Consider the following 15738-nt stretch of genomic DNA (forward strand, 5'->3'; position numbering starts at 1 on the left):
TTGCCGGAACCTGTAAAATACTCACTCAAAGGAGGGGCTTTGCTGTTTGTTTGGTTTGTGGCATGTCTGTGCTCCTTGGTGTTCTGTTGGCTCAGTCTGTGTGTGCTGTGACAGCTCTCTAGTAGTGCCTTACTTCCTCTTAAGCATATTTCTAGTAATAAGGCTTGCGTGGGATTTGAGACTCCACAAGACTGCCAGTCACTGGGTGACCTCAATTGTTCTTGCCTGGGAAGAAAAATTCTAACTGTAGCGCTTCCCTCCTGGGGCCTATGGGGAAGGGTGTATTAGAGATGTTGAGGTGCTTGGACTTGCTTGGAATCAGATGCACCAGCGTTGTACAATAATTTTGAAATCTGACTTCTTGCATGTAAATAAATAAGTGGACTAGAACTTAAATAACAAAGTTGAAAAATTCTCAGACTTATGAAAAGGATTAGTATTTCATACATTTGTGAAACTACAGTGTAACTTGTTCAGTCTTAAGACTCATGCTTCTACGGAAAGGTTTAATTGATTACGACTGCAACTCAGTAAAGCAAACAATCAGCTTTCTGGGAAATTTCTGGCTCTTCCAGAAATTGTTTCTTTTTTCCTGCTGCTAAGCTGACTAGTTCATACAGTTTTATGTCCTTAGAAGATCTACCTTGACATTAGGTTTAAATTATTTGGTCAGCCCAGAAAAGAGAAAATACACTCGCTGTTTGTGGCATTCCTTAAGGGTTACTTGTTTTTTTGTTTTTTTTGGGAACTGGAATCCCATCATCAGCATGGGATTCATCCTACTGCTGGGATAGATCTTTGACCCTTTTTCTTCAAATTAATAATGATTGTGTAATCACTGACAGCCTGGCTCCTGCGGGAAAACAAGAAGGAATTAACTGAATTTTCAGCAAAGCTGATTTATGTTGGAAAAGAGAGAAAGCTGCTCACAGAGCACAGGTAACTGCTGGAGCAAGTTGCAGCTATGTGGGATTGTGAAGGATTTTCAAAGATGGTATTGGATAACCACTGCTGGAGGAAGGAGTGTGTGAGGCGTATGTAGCTCCTGCCTTCGTGTGTTGGGCTGTCACATGGGATCTCTAAAGTCCCTTGCAACGCCATATCTCTGTGACCACAGTCACATTTCTGATCCTGTCATTATTTTCCATTCATTGTTCCAGGAATTAGCACAGCCTTGCTAAATGCTCTAGGTCTAATCTCAGTAATACAGATGTTTTAATAGGTTAGAAGAAAGATTTTAGCTGCAGGGCCTGCCCAGTGTCAGGCTGTGGTTAGAAGTGATTGGGTGTCCAGCTGCCTTCCTTTCCTTTCAGCTGTCTGTCCTGTGAAGTCGTTGTCAGCACAGGATCACAGGCCATCCAAATGGCTCCATCAAGGGGCCCAGTTTAATAATCTAGAAAGATTTTGTGAATGTACCCCTGAGACCTTGGGACAGTCACAATGTAGTAATGTTTCCTGGTTTTGGAAATATGTGTGTCTTGTAGCTGCCACTACCTGCCAGAAGGCCCTGGAAGAGGAGCCATGAAGTGGGGATCACCTTTGATCACTACAAAAGTACCAAACTCCCAGCTTCAGGTGGATACTGCTCTATTGTCTTCCACACTGCCTGCTGGGAAGAGTGGCTTTAACATGCCTTTCCCTCTGCTGTGAGCTGTATTCCTGGAATTTGATGCACCCTGGTGGGACTGAAGTGTGATAAGAATATTTTGAGGAAGAACAAAAGGACAAAAAGGAGTGGGGGTTGAGGGGCTACCTGGGAGGGAAGTGTTAATAAAACTCAGGATCAAGATCCATATGGTGGAATGGGTCTGACCCATTGGCCTTGGAGGTACCTGGAGAACATGTGTGTTTCTTTGTCTAGATGTAATCAAGGCTTACTCAACCAGAGTTATTTGTCTTGAGCCAAGAGGGAAACCACATCTGTCATGAAAATAAGCAGCATAGTTCCTTAGAACTCTATCCTTTCCACTAGGATTCAGCCTCTTCACCTGGCATTGCAGACTCAATTTGGCATCTTCCGCAGACAAAGCTGTTGGCTTAGGATCCTTCCTAGTTCTTAGCAAGTGACTCAGCGATGTGTGAAAAAATAAAGGACAGCAAAAAAGAAAGGTACCAGCCCAGTGCTGTGCACTGCTACACAGGTGTGGTGAGGTGCATCGCCCCCGCTGGAAATCACTGAATGCTGTGCGATGCCCAAGTCCCTTGGAGGCATCAGTGCTCCTATGATTCAATACATTTATGAGGGCTTTCTCTTGCTGCGTAAATTGCCTTCTCATGTCTTTGACCTGTTTGAATTAGACATCACAGGGTGCTTTTTATACAGCTCTGCCAACAAAAGAGTGCAACTGGCACATCAAAAATGAGATAAAGTGGATATCTCTGGATATCACCAGAGTCAGGGTGGTATTTAGTTTCTTCTACAGCTTGTGTTGTCATTTGTATTTACTTACAGCAAGCTGCCTTCTGCAGTCCTGAAAATAGTTTTAACATAGCATGTAAAATCTGAAAAAGGAGGAAAAGTCAGCAATGCCCATGGATGCACACTGGAATGTGTGATTGCTGGACTGACCTGCTTATCCCTGCACACCGAGTCCTGTCCTGTGTTTGTTGTGGGGCGCCATCAACACCACGGGAGGGAGCGTGGAAACAACAAGTGGCTTGTCCTGGGGTGGTATGGCTCAGAGTGTGGCGGTGCTCCGGCCCTGGGAGTCAAACACTGTGCGGTGCAGGTTGAAAACAGAACAGAAATGGAAATAAATTTTTATTTCAGGGCTTTGGGACTTCAAAGGGTTCCACTTAGGGTTAATTTGTCTCAGGTGTCTGGAATTGCAGTTATGCTTGGCGTCTAGTGCATAATCGAGGTTATTTGGGATTTCCTACTCTGTTATTGCAGGTAGGTAAAAAGAGCCACTTACCTTAGCTGCTGAAGCTGAAATAAAAATATAATCACAAGAATAAGATTTACTTTTATTCTATGATTTCTCGGGCATGAGATTAATTTTGCATTAATTTTGCCTTGGGTGGGACTGGGACAAACCTGAGAGGAAAACGCTGCTGCATAATGTCACCTTCTGATACCGAAATGCTGCTCAGAGAAGTCTTATCCTGTAGTAGGACGCTAATGGGTGAAACCCACCAAAACACAAAATAAAAAAATGCAATTATTTCCGTTTTCCCAGCGATTACTTATGAGTAATGAGTTTCAGCACAGTGATGTCAGATAGTTGGCAAGCAAAATTTGATGAAAATGTAAATGTATCATTGTTTATTATAGTCAAGAAATAATTTTGGGGCAGAAGTTTTTAGAAGGGCAGGACATGGCGAGTCAGCTCTAACTGTTGAGATATGCTGAAGATATAATGTGATTTGTGGAGTAAATGTAAAACAATGATCATTGTTAAAGGTTTAAAGGAAGGACCATGTCCCTGGACTGTCCCTAACAGGCACAATCCTAGTTTTTCCAGCTTCCTCCGGTATTTTTCTGCCTCACAGTTTAAGGGTCTTTCCTAGGACCTAACTCACATCCTCCCTGCAATTTCCAGCAAATCTTCATTTTCTCTTTAGCTTGGGAACACAGCTGATCCATTCTTCTGGAGTGGCCCTGCGTCAATCAGGTGATTGTTGTTCCTTTCTTCTCTTTTTAGCTAAACAAACTCAATTTTTTCAGGCTTTGTTTTTTGAAAATACTTTTTTAGGGGTATATTCTATAAAAAGTTTAAACCAATTGTTCTTAAGCTGGGACCTCAGCTGAGAGTGAAGACATTCCTCCTGCAGAGGCAGGGGGGATGTGGAAGGTACCCTATTCTGGAAAGAAATGTTCCTGTTTACAGTGTCGGTGCCATGCCTTGGATTCATTAACCAGGTGGGATATCCTGTGGGAGCCTGGAGCTGTTTAGAAGGACTTTGGCTGTGCCAGAGCCTGCTCTCAGTGATGCAGCCAAGAGGTGGGTTGCTCCCTGCCCCTGCAGTTGGGGGAGTTATGGCTGGGTGAGGAGGGAACGTGGATGTTCTCCTGGCAGCTCCAGTTGAGGAAGAGGAGGTGAAATGTGAGTGTATGAAAGATCACAGGTGACTAAAGTCTACCTGGGCAAGTCCTGTCTGGCATTTTGAGTGTGCACTTCTCTCTGCTCAGCAACGAGCTGGATGTGGGTTCTTGCCTCTTGGACAGTTTAAAATCCCCTGGCAGATCTCTATTCAATGACTTTATCTATCCATTTTCATTTCCTTTCCTCTAAACCCAATTTAAAGATAAACATGGCAAAGCCCAAGGGACAGCAATGCACAGAGCTGCAGTGATGCTGGGGTAGCATGTTACGTCCCTTCTCTCCCAGAGCTGCTTCTCTCACAGCCTGCTCCTCTCTGGGGAGGCAATGGGGATGTTTGGGGCATTTCCTTACCCATCCCCAGGCCCAAGCCAGAACAGCAGCTGAACTCGCTCACTCTCTGCCCAGTGACAATGGCTCACCATTCTGGGAGGCTCTGCAGGGTGTAGCTACAGTGCTCAGCTCTCTGCCGTGTCCTGTGGGCTGCCCTCACCCCAACACCAATAGGGATCAAAGGAGAAATCCCCAAACGTCGATGTGAGTATTCTCCTTGGAAAAAGGGGCAATACGGTTTGGGAGGAAGGAAAGTTCTTATTTCTTGTTCTGCTCAGTCCATCCCAGCCAGCTGCAGGGTATATGAGAGGCTCAAGAAGACCCTGAGCCAATGCATCCGGCCTAATACGGGGTCAGATGCACTCGGTGGAAGAAAGTCCTTCCTGGGAGAGCTGGTGCAATGCAGGATGGTGATAGCAAGGTCCAGAGTATTTAAAAACAACGGCTGAGCTGGCTGAGCAAGCTGCCCTGAAGCAGAACTCACTCCAACATGCTGCTGCTCAGGCCCCACCATGCTCTGGTGCTGCTGCTTGGGATCCTCTCCCCACCTGCCACTATGGTTGCGCTTGCCCTTCATGGGTTCTGTGCTTTCCTGCACTGTTTTCACATTATTCCCTGCCCCTGCAGATAAGGAGGACATACATACCAGGCTGGACTTTGGCACTGGCTCAGGCCAGGAGCTGGAATTACTCCTGGTGCTCCCCTTGTGTGCTGTTCTGGCTGGCCCCCAAGTCACCTCCAGAAGGAGATAGATGGGGGTAAAATAGGTTTCTCCTCTGCTTGGACAGCAACAATCTTCATGCCCCAAGGAAACCTTGCTTGTTCCACATGTCTTCTTGCTGTCCTTTAGTATCCTATGCCAAAAAGTTCTTGTTTATGTAGTTTGATCCTGTTTGCTGCTGCTGTCTCCATGCTGTGTCCATGGATAGCTTTATTAGGTGGCCAGAGGTCCTGTTTAACCCAACACAGCCTTATTCCTTCATAGCAAGGTAGTGAAATAAACTGGTTTTTGCCACCCACAACCTGACTGGCCAGTGCCCAGCTTCTAACAGCATCTGTGGAATCCAGGGTCAGCACCCCTGGCATGCCAGGAAAGCCTGTAGCAGAGAGACTTGGCTTCTTCTGGGCTTTGGGGGGTCCTCTATTGCACCCCCATACATCCCTTCTGCCAGTCCAGTGTCCCTGCTGTGCTCCCAGTGCGGAGCTGTGCCTGTGATGTGAGAGCCACTCAGGAGAGCTGCTCTTCTCCTTGGTGCCTGTCAATGTTTGACAGCACAAACATTTTAAACTGCAGAGGGAAAGTACACTCACAGCTCCCCCGGATGGTTTGTACGTGATGCTGCCCTTCTCCTGACACAAAGAGCTCAGACCCCAGGGCCACGTGCAGCGCTGGAAATTTGGTCCTTGACATGGTGCTGGCATGTGGGCCATAGCCATCCCGTCCTGGCAGTGGAGCTTGATGGACTCATCTGCTTTGTGGAGCAGCTTTGCAGGGAACAGCAGGTTGGCTTTGACTTTCAGGCTCCTTTTTGTCCTGGTTAGCAGAAGACTTATACATTTTTTCTGTGGATAAAACCTCTATGTTTGTTTTCTCTGCACCAGAGATGACAAGGTATTATGTTGCCCTGACAGTGTCTGTCCTGACAACCCCAGGAATATTAGGGAAGTGTAAGAGAGGCCATGGCGAATGGTCTGGAGTGACTTACAGTGGAAGTTTCAGCAGAAGCAGGCAAGGGAGCTCTAAATGCAGCTTTTTTGATTTGCCAAGCTGTGTTTCTATCACTCTGGGTCCCACAGGATCATGTGTGGTTGTGACTTTTTCCAGCAGCAACAATAATGATCCCCTATGACAGTCCAGTGCCTGCCTTTGGCACGGCTCAGTGCATTTCTTTCTGAAAATGGGGGCTGCTGCCCAAAGGCTGCTTTCACCCAGAAGCTCAGTGAGGGGGTCTCTGATGGGTGAGAGGAGCCAGGGGGGTCAGACAGCTCATCGTGGCCCTGCAGCACCTGGGGCAGAGAAGCAGCACAAATGTTCTCACCACCACATGAAGCGAGGCTGCCCACAGCAGCCTGGGCTGAGCCTGGGGGTCTGAGGGTGGGTGGCTGGCTCTGGCACCCCGAGGACGAGCTGATGAGTGGGGACATGGGCTTTTCAGATTTGAATTGGGAACCAGGTTGTCTCAAAGGCTTATGAGACTTCACTAAGCTGCTCAACCAGGATGTGAGCTGGGAATTAGGAGCAGGTTATCCTCTGCCTCTCCAGGAAGGACTCACAACTGGTTTTGAGTCCAGCTGGAAACATTTTCCACTCTCTGGTGAAGTACATCAGCCCATTGACACATCGCTCAGTGGACAGGACATGATCTGCCCACCCCATGGAGCCAGGACAGCTGCCAGCCAGCTGCTCTCCCAGTGTGCCTTAACTAGAGCAGAGCAAAGGTGACACTCACTGCTGGGTGACTTTGGCAGGAGAGATGCTCAGCTCTTCTCCCCTAACCCTGTGGTACCAAGCATGGGTTGCTTTGCCCTTGCATTGCTCACTACCAGCTGTTTATCCCAGCCCAGTGTTTATCTCAGCCCCATTACTGCCAATCTTCCCCCTAATTAGTACACCCATAATTCACAGGCAGAAAACATCCTTTATTGCAGTGGTGACATTTAAACCAAGGTAGGTATTGGTTTGTTGCGGTATTTTTGAATTAGTTTTTAGGCAGTCAGCTTGTCTGCTCCAGCATCTGCTCCACATCTGTGACTGCAGCCTTCTCCATCCAGCTGAGAGGGAATTATGTGTGCAAGAGCAGTCAGGGCTTCCTTCCCAGCTCCTGGCTCACACCGCTAGAACTGCCGTGCCTGCCACACACCCAGCTGCATGCTCGAGGATGCTGCACCTGAAAGTTCAGTTCCTGGATGATTCACAGAAGATCTTTGTAGTTGATGTAAGTGGGTATCATATTCTTACTGGTTTTTTGGTGTTAATTAATAAGTCATTGCTGCTCTCAATAATTGCATGGTCTCTTATAGCTTCTGGTTTTCAGCTTTAAAAAAACACCAGCAAACAAACAAGAAAACCAATCTCAAATTCAAAATGAAAGGTTATAGTACTAATTGGTAAGTGGTTTTTTGGTATCAACACACTCCTACGCTCCTCTGTTATTGGCATTATTTATGAAGAAGGAGGAATGGCTTTTACTTATCTGGTGTCATCTTTAGTAAATCAGTTAATATGAAGTGATGGTCTTGACAAGTGTTGAGTTCTCTCATTTATCTGGTTGCCAGGGTAAACATTCAGCAAGAAAGTAAAGTCTGGGAACAGAATAAAAATAGCATATTTGTCCAAGTTATCCCTGGCAAGAAACATCTGCACACATCTCTTCCTGGGCATTCAGTTGAAAAAGAAAACTGTGTGGTTTTGTGAATAGCTGAGGAAAAATCCTCAGCTGTATCTTATTTTCTGCATGGCAGTGTCCTACAACACACTGTGAATAATAATTCACATTTAACAAATGGTAGCTCTGAACTGGGTTTAGAATGTTAGGTATTAATATCTATGGTGTTAGATTTATGCATATGTGTATAGATATAACTAAAAGCAGATATGTCTTGACTGTGTGTTGGAAGCATCTTTTTACAAGTGTGATTGGACATTTACTGTTGGTTAGGGTTTGATAATCACAGTAGCTAATTGAATTAGCTAATTCAAGTAGATTTATTCTAGTACTTACCTGCATCTCCTGTGGGACCAGAGTGTTTAATACAAAACAGGCTTTTTGTCAAGTTTTGTTGCTTTTCTGATATGGTCCTTGTTCTCTGGTTTATAGCACAGCCTGAAAACTGCTCTCTTGGATGTACAGCTCCATTTCTTTGTGATAGTATTTTGCAAAAAAGTGGATTATAAAGCAATTCCATCCCTTGATACAGTATGGAAATTGTTTGATTTAGTTTAATTAATCTATCCTAGTCCAGGAGACAGCTTAAAAATGAGACTAGTCAATTTAAAATGCCTTCCCCTCCTCCCCCCATTGATTAGATCAGGTCATAGTGAGACACAATTTAAAAGATGCTGCTGGTACAATGTTGCTGCATTTTTTTCCATCTCTGTTTTCTTATTTGCTTGAAACACAGCACTATAGCTCTGCACAACATGTTAGTGCAGCAAATCACTTCCATTAGAGGAACTCCTGGTCATTTCCTTTTTTAGCATGCAATGGTATTGGAAACCCCTTTTAGGCATTTCATGCATTTGCTGCTGTGTGGGTACAACAAATGAATAGCTGAATTAGTGACTTCTCCAGTACAAAAGGACTGCTTTGGGCTAAGTTTTGAGCAGATATTTTAAGCAACTCTTCCTAAACCCCTTCTGACTTTAGAAAGCTCTTTTGAATGTGGAGTACTTCAGTATAATGGGAGGGAAAAGGACAAAAGAGAGAAAACACAGCAGGCCTGATTCCCCCTGCACCTCATGCTCAGTGTAAACATCTCTACCTGCCTCACATGGGTGTCACAGCTGCTGGCATGTGCAGCAAGGTCTCATTTCCAGGCTGCTTTGCATGAGAATAAGTTCCTCTCCTGGTGCTGGATGCTGACCCAGGAAGGCTTCTGCCTTCATCTGCGTCCTTGCTGACAGTTGGGACTGCTGAGTTCCCAGGATTTCTTTCAGCTGAGCACTGGAGTTGGTTCCCAGGATGACAGGTCTGAGCCCCCAGGGCAGGGGAAGGAAGGGGCTTGGCAGATCTCTGAACATCCCCACTGTGTCCTCCCTGCTGAGCACCCCATGGCTGAGCCTGGGATGCTGCTAGGCAAACCAAACAAGCCCAGAAAAACCAGTTGCTGAGGCTGAGTGAAGGACAGAGTCTCCTGTGGTCATGTGTCCCTTGTAAAGCTGGAAATTCCTTGACAAGGAGGTGTGTGGGGCTGGTGGCAGAGGAGCGAGGGCACAGGGAGCCTTAGGGCTTTTGGTGCGTGACACCATGTGCTGGCTGCAGCACACCTGTTAGGGCAGGCATCTCCCAGGGTGGTGGGAAAAGATCACACCAAATCCCACGAGCTGTTGCTCACTCTTAAACTACAGACCTGGGTGTAGCAGCCTGTCCTATGGGGAACGCTACAGATAGGGGCTTTGCCGTTGGACTGCAGGTGCTGCCAGAGTCCCTCTGGGCACAGGGTCGTGTGTGTGTCCCATGTTGCTATCTACCTCTGGAAGTGCCTCTGGCTTTCTGATTCTGCTCACAGTCCCAGATGCTTTCACCGAGGAGAGGAGGAGCCGGTGCAGCCTCTCATTTTCACCTTCTACTCTGAGGTTTCTGCCTGTGGTTGCTCACCTGGTCCTGCATCATTCTCTGAGGCACATGTAGGCTTGGACATGGGACGAACAGCTCCACACGTCATGCTTCTGCCTTGCACTGTGCTCCTCCAGCACAGCACCCACCTCTCTCACTTGGTGCAATGCACGGCTGATGCTGCTGAGCATCACTGTACCCCAGTGCTTTAGGCAGCACTGGCCTCAGCACCCCAAAATCCGGGACAGGACACCTGCAAGCAACCCTCTACAAGAGAAAGGCTGCTTCTAAAGCAGCCCCTGCAGCAGCAGGGCTATGTCTCCCAGTGAGCAGGTTTTCCTGGGTTTGGGACTGTTCCTGTCCCATGGTGCTTGCCCTGGGTAGTGGTGGGCTTGGAGCAGAGTGGGTTGCTCCCAGCAGACATATGGTAGGTAATAACCCAGTAGTGCTTGTCCTTCCTGGCTGCCTGACAAAGGCCAAGGCCTTTCATGCTAGAAAATGCTAGCTTGGAAATAAACATTTATAGTTGTTTTAATTACCCTTGTGATCCAGTAATTTTGAGGAGAACCAGGAGTGCTGCAGAACGAGTACTGTTATTACGCTATCACCTTTCTGCAGCCTTTCAGCACAGAGACTGCAATTTCATGCCAGAAGAAGCCCTGAAAGGTGGTTATTAGTGCGCATCGCCACCAGAAGCCAGGTCCCTCCAGTCCTTGCTGGGAACAGCCACTGCCACAGGGAGCCGCAGCCTCTCTTCCCCTCCATCACCCAAAATGCCATAATTTAGCAGCTGTCTAACCTGGCCTCTCTGCTTCAGCTTGCTTTTTGCAATAACCCATACTTCTTTTTGGTCTGCTTTTGACAAACTGATGAAGGCATATCAGGGTTTTGATGGGGTGGGTCACTGCCATCTTAATTTTTGGTGCTGTCTGGAGCATTTTCCAGAGTCAGGGGTCTCCTGGTTTGTTCTCCAGCTGTGTCATACAGCACGGCAACAAGTCAAGAAAACACCCTCCAAGTGCTTCTGTTTACTGGGAATAACTACATCCTGGCCTCCCTTATCAGCATGTAGTGCCACTTAATTCATATTGCTAAAACTCATGGATGACTCAGAGCCCATGGCACAGGATTTCTGGTCCTGTTGCTGTTAATCACCATTAACCATAATAGTAGCTCATCCCCGGTTGTTGGGGCACACGGACTCACTGCACATGTTTGAGGTCTGCTCCTGTTGGCTCTTAATTAAGCACGTTTGCCACGGCTGTCCCTGGTTCAGGCAGGTGATGGTCCTGGGGATCACTCACTGGTTTGCCAGGGACAGAACTGCCCAGACAGTGATAGTTGCAAACAGTGAGTCAAAACAAGGTTTCTTTTCTCTTGCTTTCCTTTCTGGTTTACGTTAATAAGGGAGAGAAGTGATGGGAAGGAATCTGATTCCCAAAAGCAGGGAACACAGCATGCAGTTGTCCTATTGTACATGCTGAAGACAACAGCATTTATTGAGTAAGGTATTGCTGCTACATGGTCAGGAAAGGGGTTGAAGGCAGGGAGCTGAAGCTTCTCCCTGTCTCTCTGAAATCCCATCATGGCTGCTATCAGCATTGCCTAACCTGTTGCTTCTGTGCTGTGTTTGTTTGCCAGCAAAAATCCTGTGGGAAAGCGCTCTTCAACCTCACCTGCAGCCACCTCAACCTTGCAGAGAGGGAGTACTTCGGGCTGGAGTTTCACAGCCAGGCTGGGAACCAGGTGAGTGCAGCCAGCAGTGCAGGGCCCCAGAGCAGCCATCGCCTGCATGGCTGGGGGATTGTTAGCACCTCCCTGAAATTCCAAATGGAGAACTTAAATAGAAAGTTTTGGTATGATGGCAGAAAAACCTTGAAGATGGGAGTTAGGAGGGGCATCACAAGCCCCAGTGATATCTACAGCTCGTGGGGTCTATCCATAGCCATCCCTGTGTGGCTGCCCAGCAGGACACTTGTCACAGCAGCCAAGCTGGCCAACAGTTTCATTTTGCATTCCACCATGGTGCTGCGACTTTTATTCCCCATCGGTTGTGCTGTTTATTCACCCAGCTCTTCACTGCTTCATTTCAGGTCTGGTTGGAACCACTAAAACCCATAACAAAGCAAGTCAAAAGTAAGTATTTCAAGAATAGAATTCTTCTAAATCACTACCAATGACAGTCTAGCACAGACACATTCATGCAATGTTGTTGCTTGGGGACAGGATCTCTAGCTTCCAGCACACACCTGAGCTCATTTTAGAGGGTGAGGTTGGGCAGGACTGTTTGCAAGGACACCTCAGTCCATACAAAATCCCGTGGAAATACCACTGCCTTTGCAATCTGGTATCTGCACCCTTTTAGGCTGGAGCTGTTCATAACCTGACAGCTTGGCAGAGGAGCAGGGGTGGCTGAGTGCCTGCATGGCCATGCTGGCAGTGTGACAGGCGCTGCTCCTGCATGCCCTCCTTTTCCCTTTGCAGCTCAGAGCAGCCCAGGCACCTGCATAAGGCAGGGTCCCCCCTGTGCCCCGCAGGCTCTGCCACTCCTCCCCAGCCCCACAGAGATGCTGCAGAGCCTGACCTGAATTCCTGGCCTTGACCAGTGTTAACATAGTGCCCCTTTCAGCACAGGCCTCTTTCCATCCCTGTAATATTTTCCCCAAGTACACAATGGCTGGGAGGTGACTGAGAGCTTGAGGCCATGAACCCAGTCTTTGCCATGGGGAGGCTGCAGAACAGTGTTTGCATGAATTTCCCTGAAAGAGGAAAGCCTGATAAGGAGCCTTCTCTTTCTGGGTGCACCACAATTGGAATTATTTCAGGCACCTATTTCCTTTACCATGTGCCTTCTGGGTGTTTTGTGGCAGTCAGTGCTTGCATAATTGCCTCCCTCCCTCCACGCACTTTGCCTTGGGCTTGGCTGCTTGTTCTCACTCATCCCACAAAAAACCTTTGCCCAAGCAGCCTCCTATGGGAGCTGTTGCACCTCAAGTGTTTGGAGGGCTGAGTTTAACACACAGCCTCAGTGATGGCAATTACACCAAGGCTCTGGCCATGCTCCCTGGCACCATTTCATGGAAACCCCCTCCCAACAGGCATTTTTGCAATTTAAAGAATTGCTGAGGCATTTTCTCTTTAGTACTCTTTAGATATAGAAATCCCTATTTTCGTCCACTGGTAATACTGGGGGCCTGGGCAGGCTGGTTTTGGGGATGGGGGGCAGTCTGTAAGTTTGTAAGGGTCCAGATTAATTTACTCTGTAAGGAGGCAGCATGTGTAAAGAGAGTTGTAAATGTTCTCAATAGACATGTAAAAGAAAACTTATGAAGATGTTGTGTTTTAAGATCCTAAGGAGGTTCTTTTCAAATTTATGGTGAAATTTTTCCCAGTGGACCCTGGCCACCTGAGAGAAGAACTGACCAGGTACAGCACTTGTTTTATTACTTTCTTACCACACAGTTCTGTGTTTTTGCAGTGTGTTAATTCTTTATCCACCGCAGCCTGTCTGTGAGCAGTGATTATCCTAAGTATCCTAAGTATACTGTTTACAGAACAAAACCAGAGGATATCTTTTCTTGATCCTCTGTTTTTAAACACAGTCCACTTGAAAGATCAGCTGTCTTATGAGGCTGCAATTTGTTTACTGCCAAATGCTTTAGCAGTTGGGCACAGAGTCTGACTGCTCAGTCCAGCTCCTGCCTCAACCTGTGTTCTGAAAGAACAGTTTTATTTTTAAAAATTACATTGTTAGCTCTTACAATTTTAGAGAAAGCATTGCAAACAGGGACTAAGAATAAAACCAAGACAGTGCTTCTGCAGAACGTCAGCCCAAAGAGAGGCAAATGCCCTCCAAAACAGAAAGGAATGTTAATTCTGAAATCTACTAATGAACATTTCAATGTACAGGGATGTACTGGTCATGGTGGTGCCCAGCTGCAGCCTTCTGCAGGGGCTGCATGCTCCTCCTGTGACCCTGTGGACGCGTATCCCATGGGTTGAGACATGGGAACAGGCATGGCCCTCGTGGTTCAGCCCAGCACCCAGTTCCCCCCAGGGCATGCTCCTGTCCCTCTCTACAGGTACCTGTTCACCCTCCAGATCAAGAAGGACCTGGCACAGGGGCGGCTGCCCTGTAGTGACAAGAGCACGGCGCTGATCATCTCCCACCTGTTGCAGTGTAAGGGCAAGCAAGTGCCTGCAGGGACAGTGCCCCTTCCCTGGGGACAGGCTTTGGCTGTGTAGCCAGGGGTTCCCACTGCACTGACCCCTCACAGTCTAATCCATGCTCTCCCTGTGTCCCCAAAGCCGAGGTGGGTGACTTCCATGAGGAGACAGACCAGCAGCACCTGGCCACACACAGGTACCTGCCCAACCAGGAGTACCTAGACAACAAGATCATGCACTACCACCGGAGACACAGGTAAGGGCTGCTCCATACACTGCCATTCACACAAATCCCCTGATGGAGTCTGCTGACAGGATGTTCCCATCAGCAGGCAAGGCGGGCAGTGGGGTGGGTGTGATGCCAGCACATACAAAATGGCATTTTTTTCAGCCCATTTCAGCATCTGCCTTCTCACTCATGTTGCTTCCTGTGCGTTCGTGTCTCCAGAGGGAAGACGCCTGCCGAGTCGGACATTCAGCTGCTGGACGTGGCCAGGAAGCTGGAGATGTACGGAATCCGCCCGCACCCCGCCAGTGATGGCGAGGGGACACAGATCAACCTGGCTGTGACACACATGGGAGTGCTGGTGTTGCAGGTGACCCCGGGGTTCAGGGGTGGCTGCCAGCACCCAGGCGGGGTGGCCTCTCCAGCTGGAGGTGACCCTTCTCCGCTTAGAGTGCTCCAGACTCTCTCAAATCCTACAAGAGGGCATGTGTTCCACAGACCTTGGGGGTGAAGGTGATGCTCTGGGATGTGGCTGTGGGGCTCAGCCCCACTGTCCCCCAGCACCCACTGTGTGTCACTGAACCTTCCCCAGCTCTGCTGGCCCTTGTCCCATGAGAGTGGTGGCCGTGTGAGCACATGTTCCATGGCTCTGTCACATGTGTTCACCGTGGAATCTTCCAGCAAAAATAGCCTCCCACGTCTGTGCAATTACGTCACGCTGTAATCACAGCCGAACTGCACAGTAAATACAGACTTCCTCATAGCCAGCACGAGGCAGTGCTCTGCTCCTACACCAGCTGATTTCAACCTGGGAACATCTTGTCACAGCAAAAAGAAAAATATACCAAACATAAAACCTAGCTGTGGGTCTGCTGTTTGTAATTAGTGCTGCCAGACCCGGTTATTTTTTCAGAGCCATAAATGCCCCTCACGCATGCTTAGAGCATTTGTGAGTCCATTAAAATCTGGGCTCTCCCAGAAAGCTGAGAGAGTCCTGGTGCCACAGAGTGGAGTAACACAATTTATCCCGGTTCTCCCATGACAGTGTTTTGTAGCTGCATCTAACTTATTGCAAAATGGTAACAGGATAAAGTGTGCTTGCAGCCTGCTTAAAGCAGGTCTAAAGGTGTGGGGGTGAGCTGAGCACTGCTACACTTCCCAGCAAGGGAGGGGAGAATCTTATTTCTTTGGAGGGGTGATTCTGCCATGACATTTGAGCTGGCACAGATAGGACTCCCTGCCTTGACCTCTCTGAGGTTTGTCTTAGCATCCTGGAGTTTTGCAAAGAGCTTCAGCAGGCAGAGTTAAGCCCTGAACCTCAATTTCTACTTGTAGAGCCAGCTGATGAGGTGGTCAACACCAAACCCCAACACCCTTTCCCCAGACACCAGCAGGTCCAAGAGCTGCATTGGAGTTTCATGCAGTGTCCTGTGAGCTCAGGCCTTGGCCCACTGCATTTCTGTATTTATAGGTTGCTCCATCCAGCTATAACTGCTGTGTTTGTTCTTGCAGGGCAATACAAAGATCAACACCTTCAACTGGTCCAAAATTCGCAAACTGAGTTTCAAGAGGAAGCATTTTCTCATCAAGCTCCATGCAAACATCTCTGTAAGTACCACGCCACAGGCAGCTGCTGGGCTCAGGAGCAGACAGCTGTGGATGGAAGGTCAGCCACACAAAGTCCCCAGTTTTG

General features: G+C 47.9%; 1 protein-coding gene across 6 annotated transcripts in view; it reads left to right on the plus strand.

The window, feature by feature from the left end:
• Positions 1-6: 6 nt before the first annotated feature.
• The window catches only part of FRMD7 (FERM domain containing 7), a 19113-nt gene continuing 3381 nt past the window's right edge, over positions 7-15738 (plus strand). For 3 of the 6 annotated variants that reach the window (XM_017743301.1, XM_017743317.1, XM_017743325.1), the window contains exons 1-7: positions 7319-11398; positions 11746-11788; positions 13000-13078; positions 13735-13832; positions 13961-14075; positions 14268-14415; positions 15558-15653. In XM_017743301.1, coding sequence (XP_017598790.1) covers positions 11174-11398; positions 11746-11788; positions 13000-13078; positions 13735-13832; positions 13961-14075; positions 14268-14415; positions 15558-15653 — 804 coding nt within the window. In that variant the 5' untranslated portion in view covers positions 7319-11173. The other 3 variants (XM_017743309.1, XM_008642599.2, XM_017743305.1) reach the window with 3 other exon arrangements.

The sequence above is a fragment of the Corvus brachyrhynchos genome, unplaced genomic scaffold, assembly GCF_000691975.1.
Source record: "Corvus brachyrhynchos isolate BGI_N302 unplaced genomic scaffold, ASM69197v1 scaffold220, whole genome shotgun sequence".
NCBI classification, from domain to species: Eukaryota; Metazoa; Chordata; class Aves; order Passeriformes; family Corvidae; genus Corvus; species Corvus brachyrhynchos.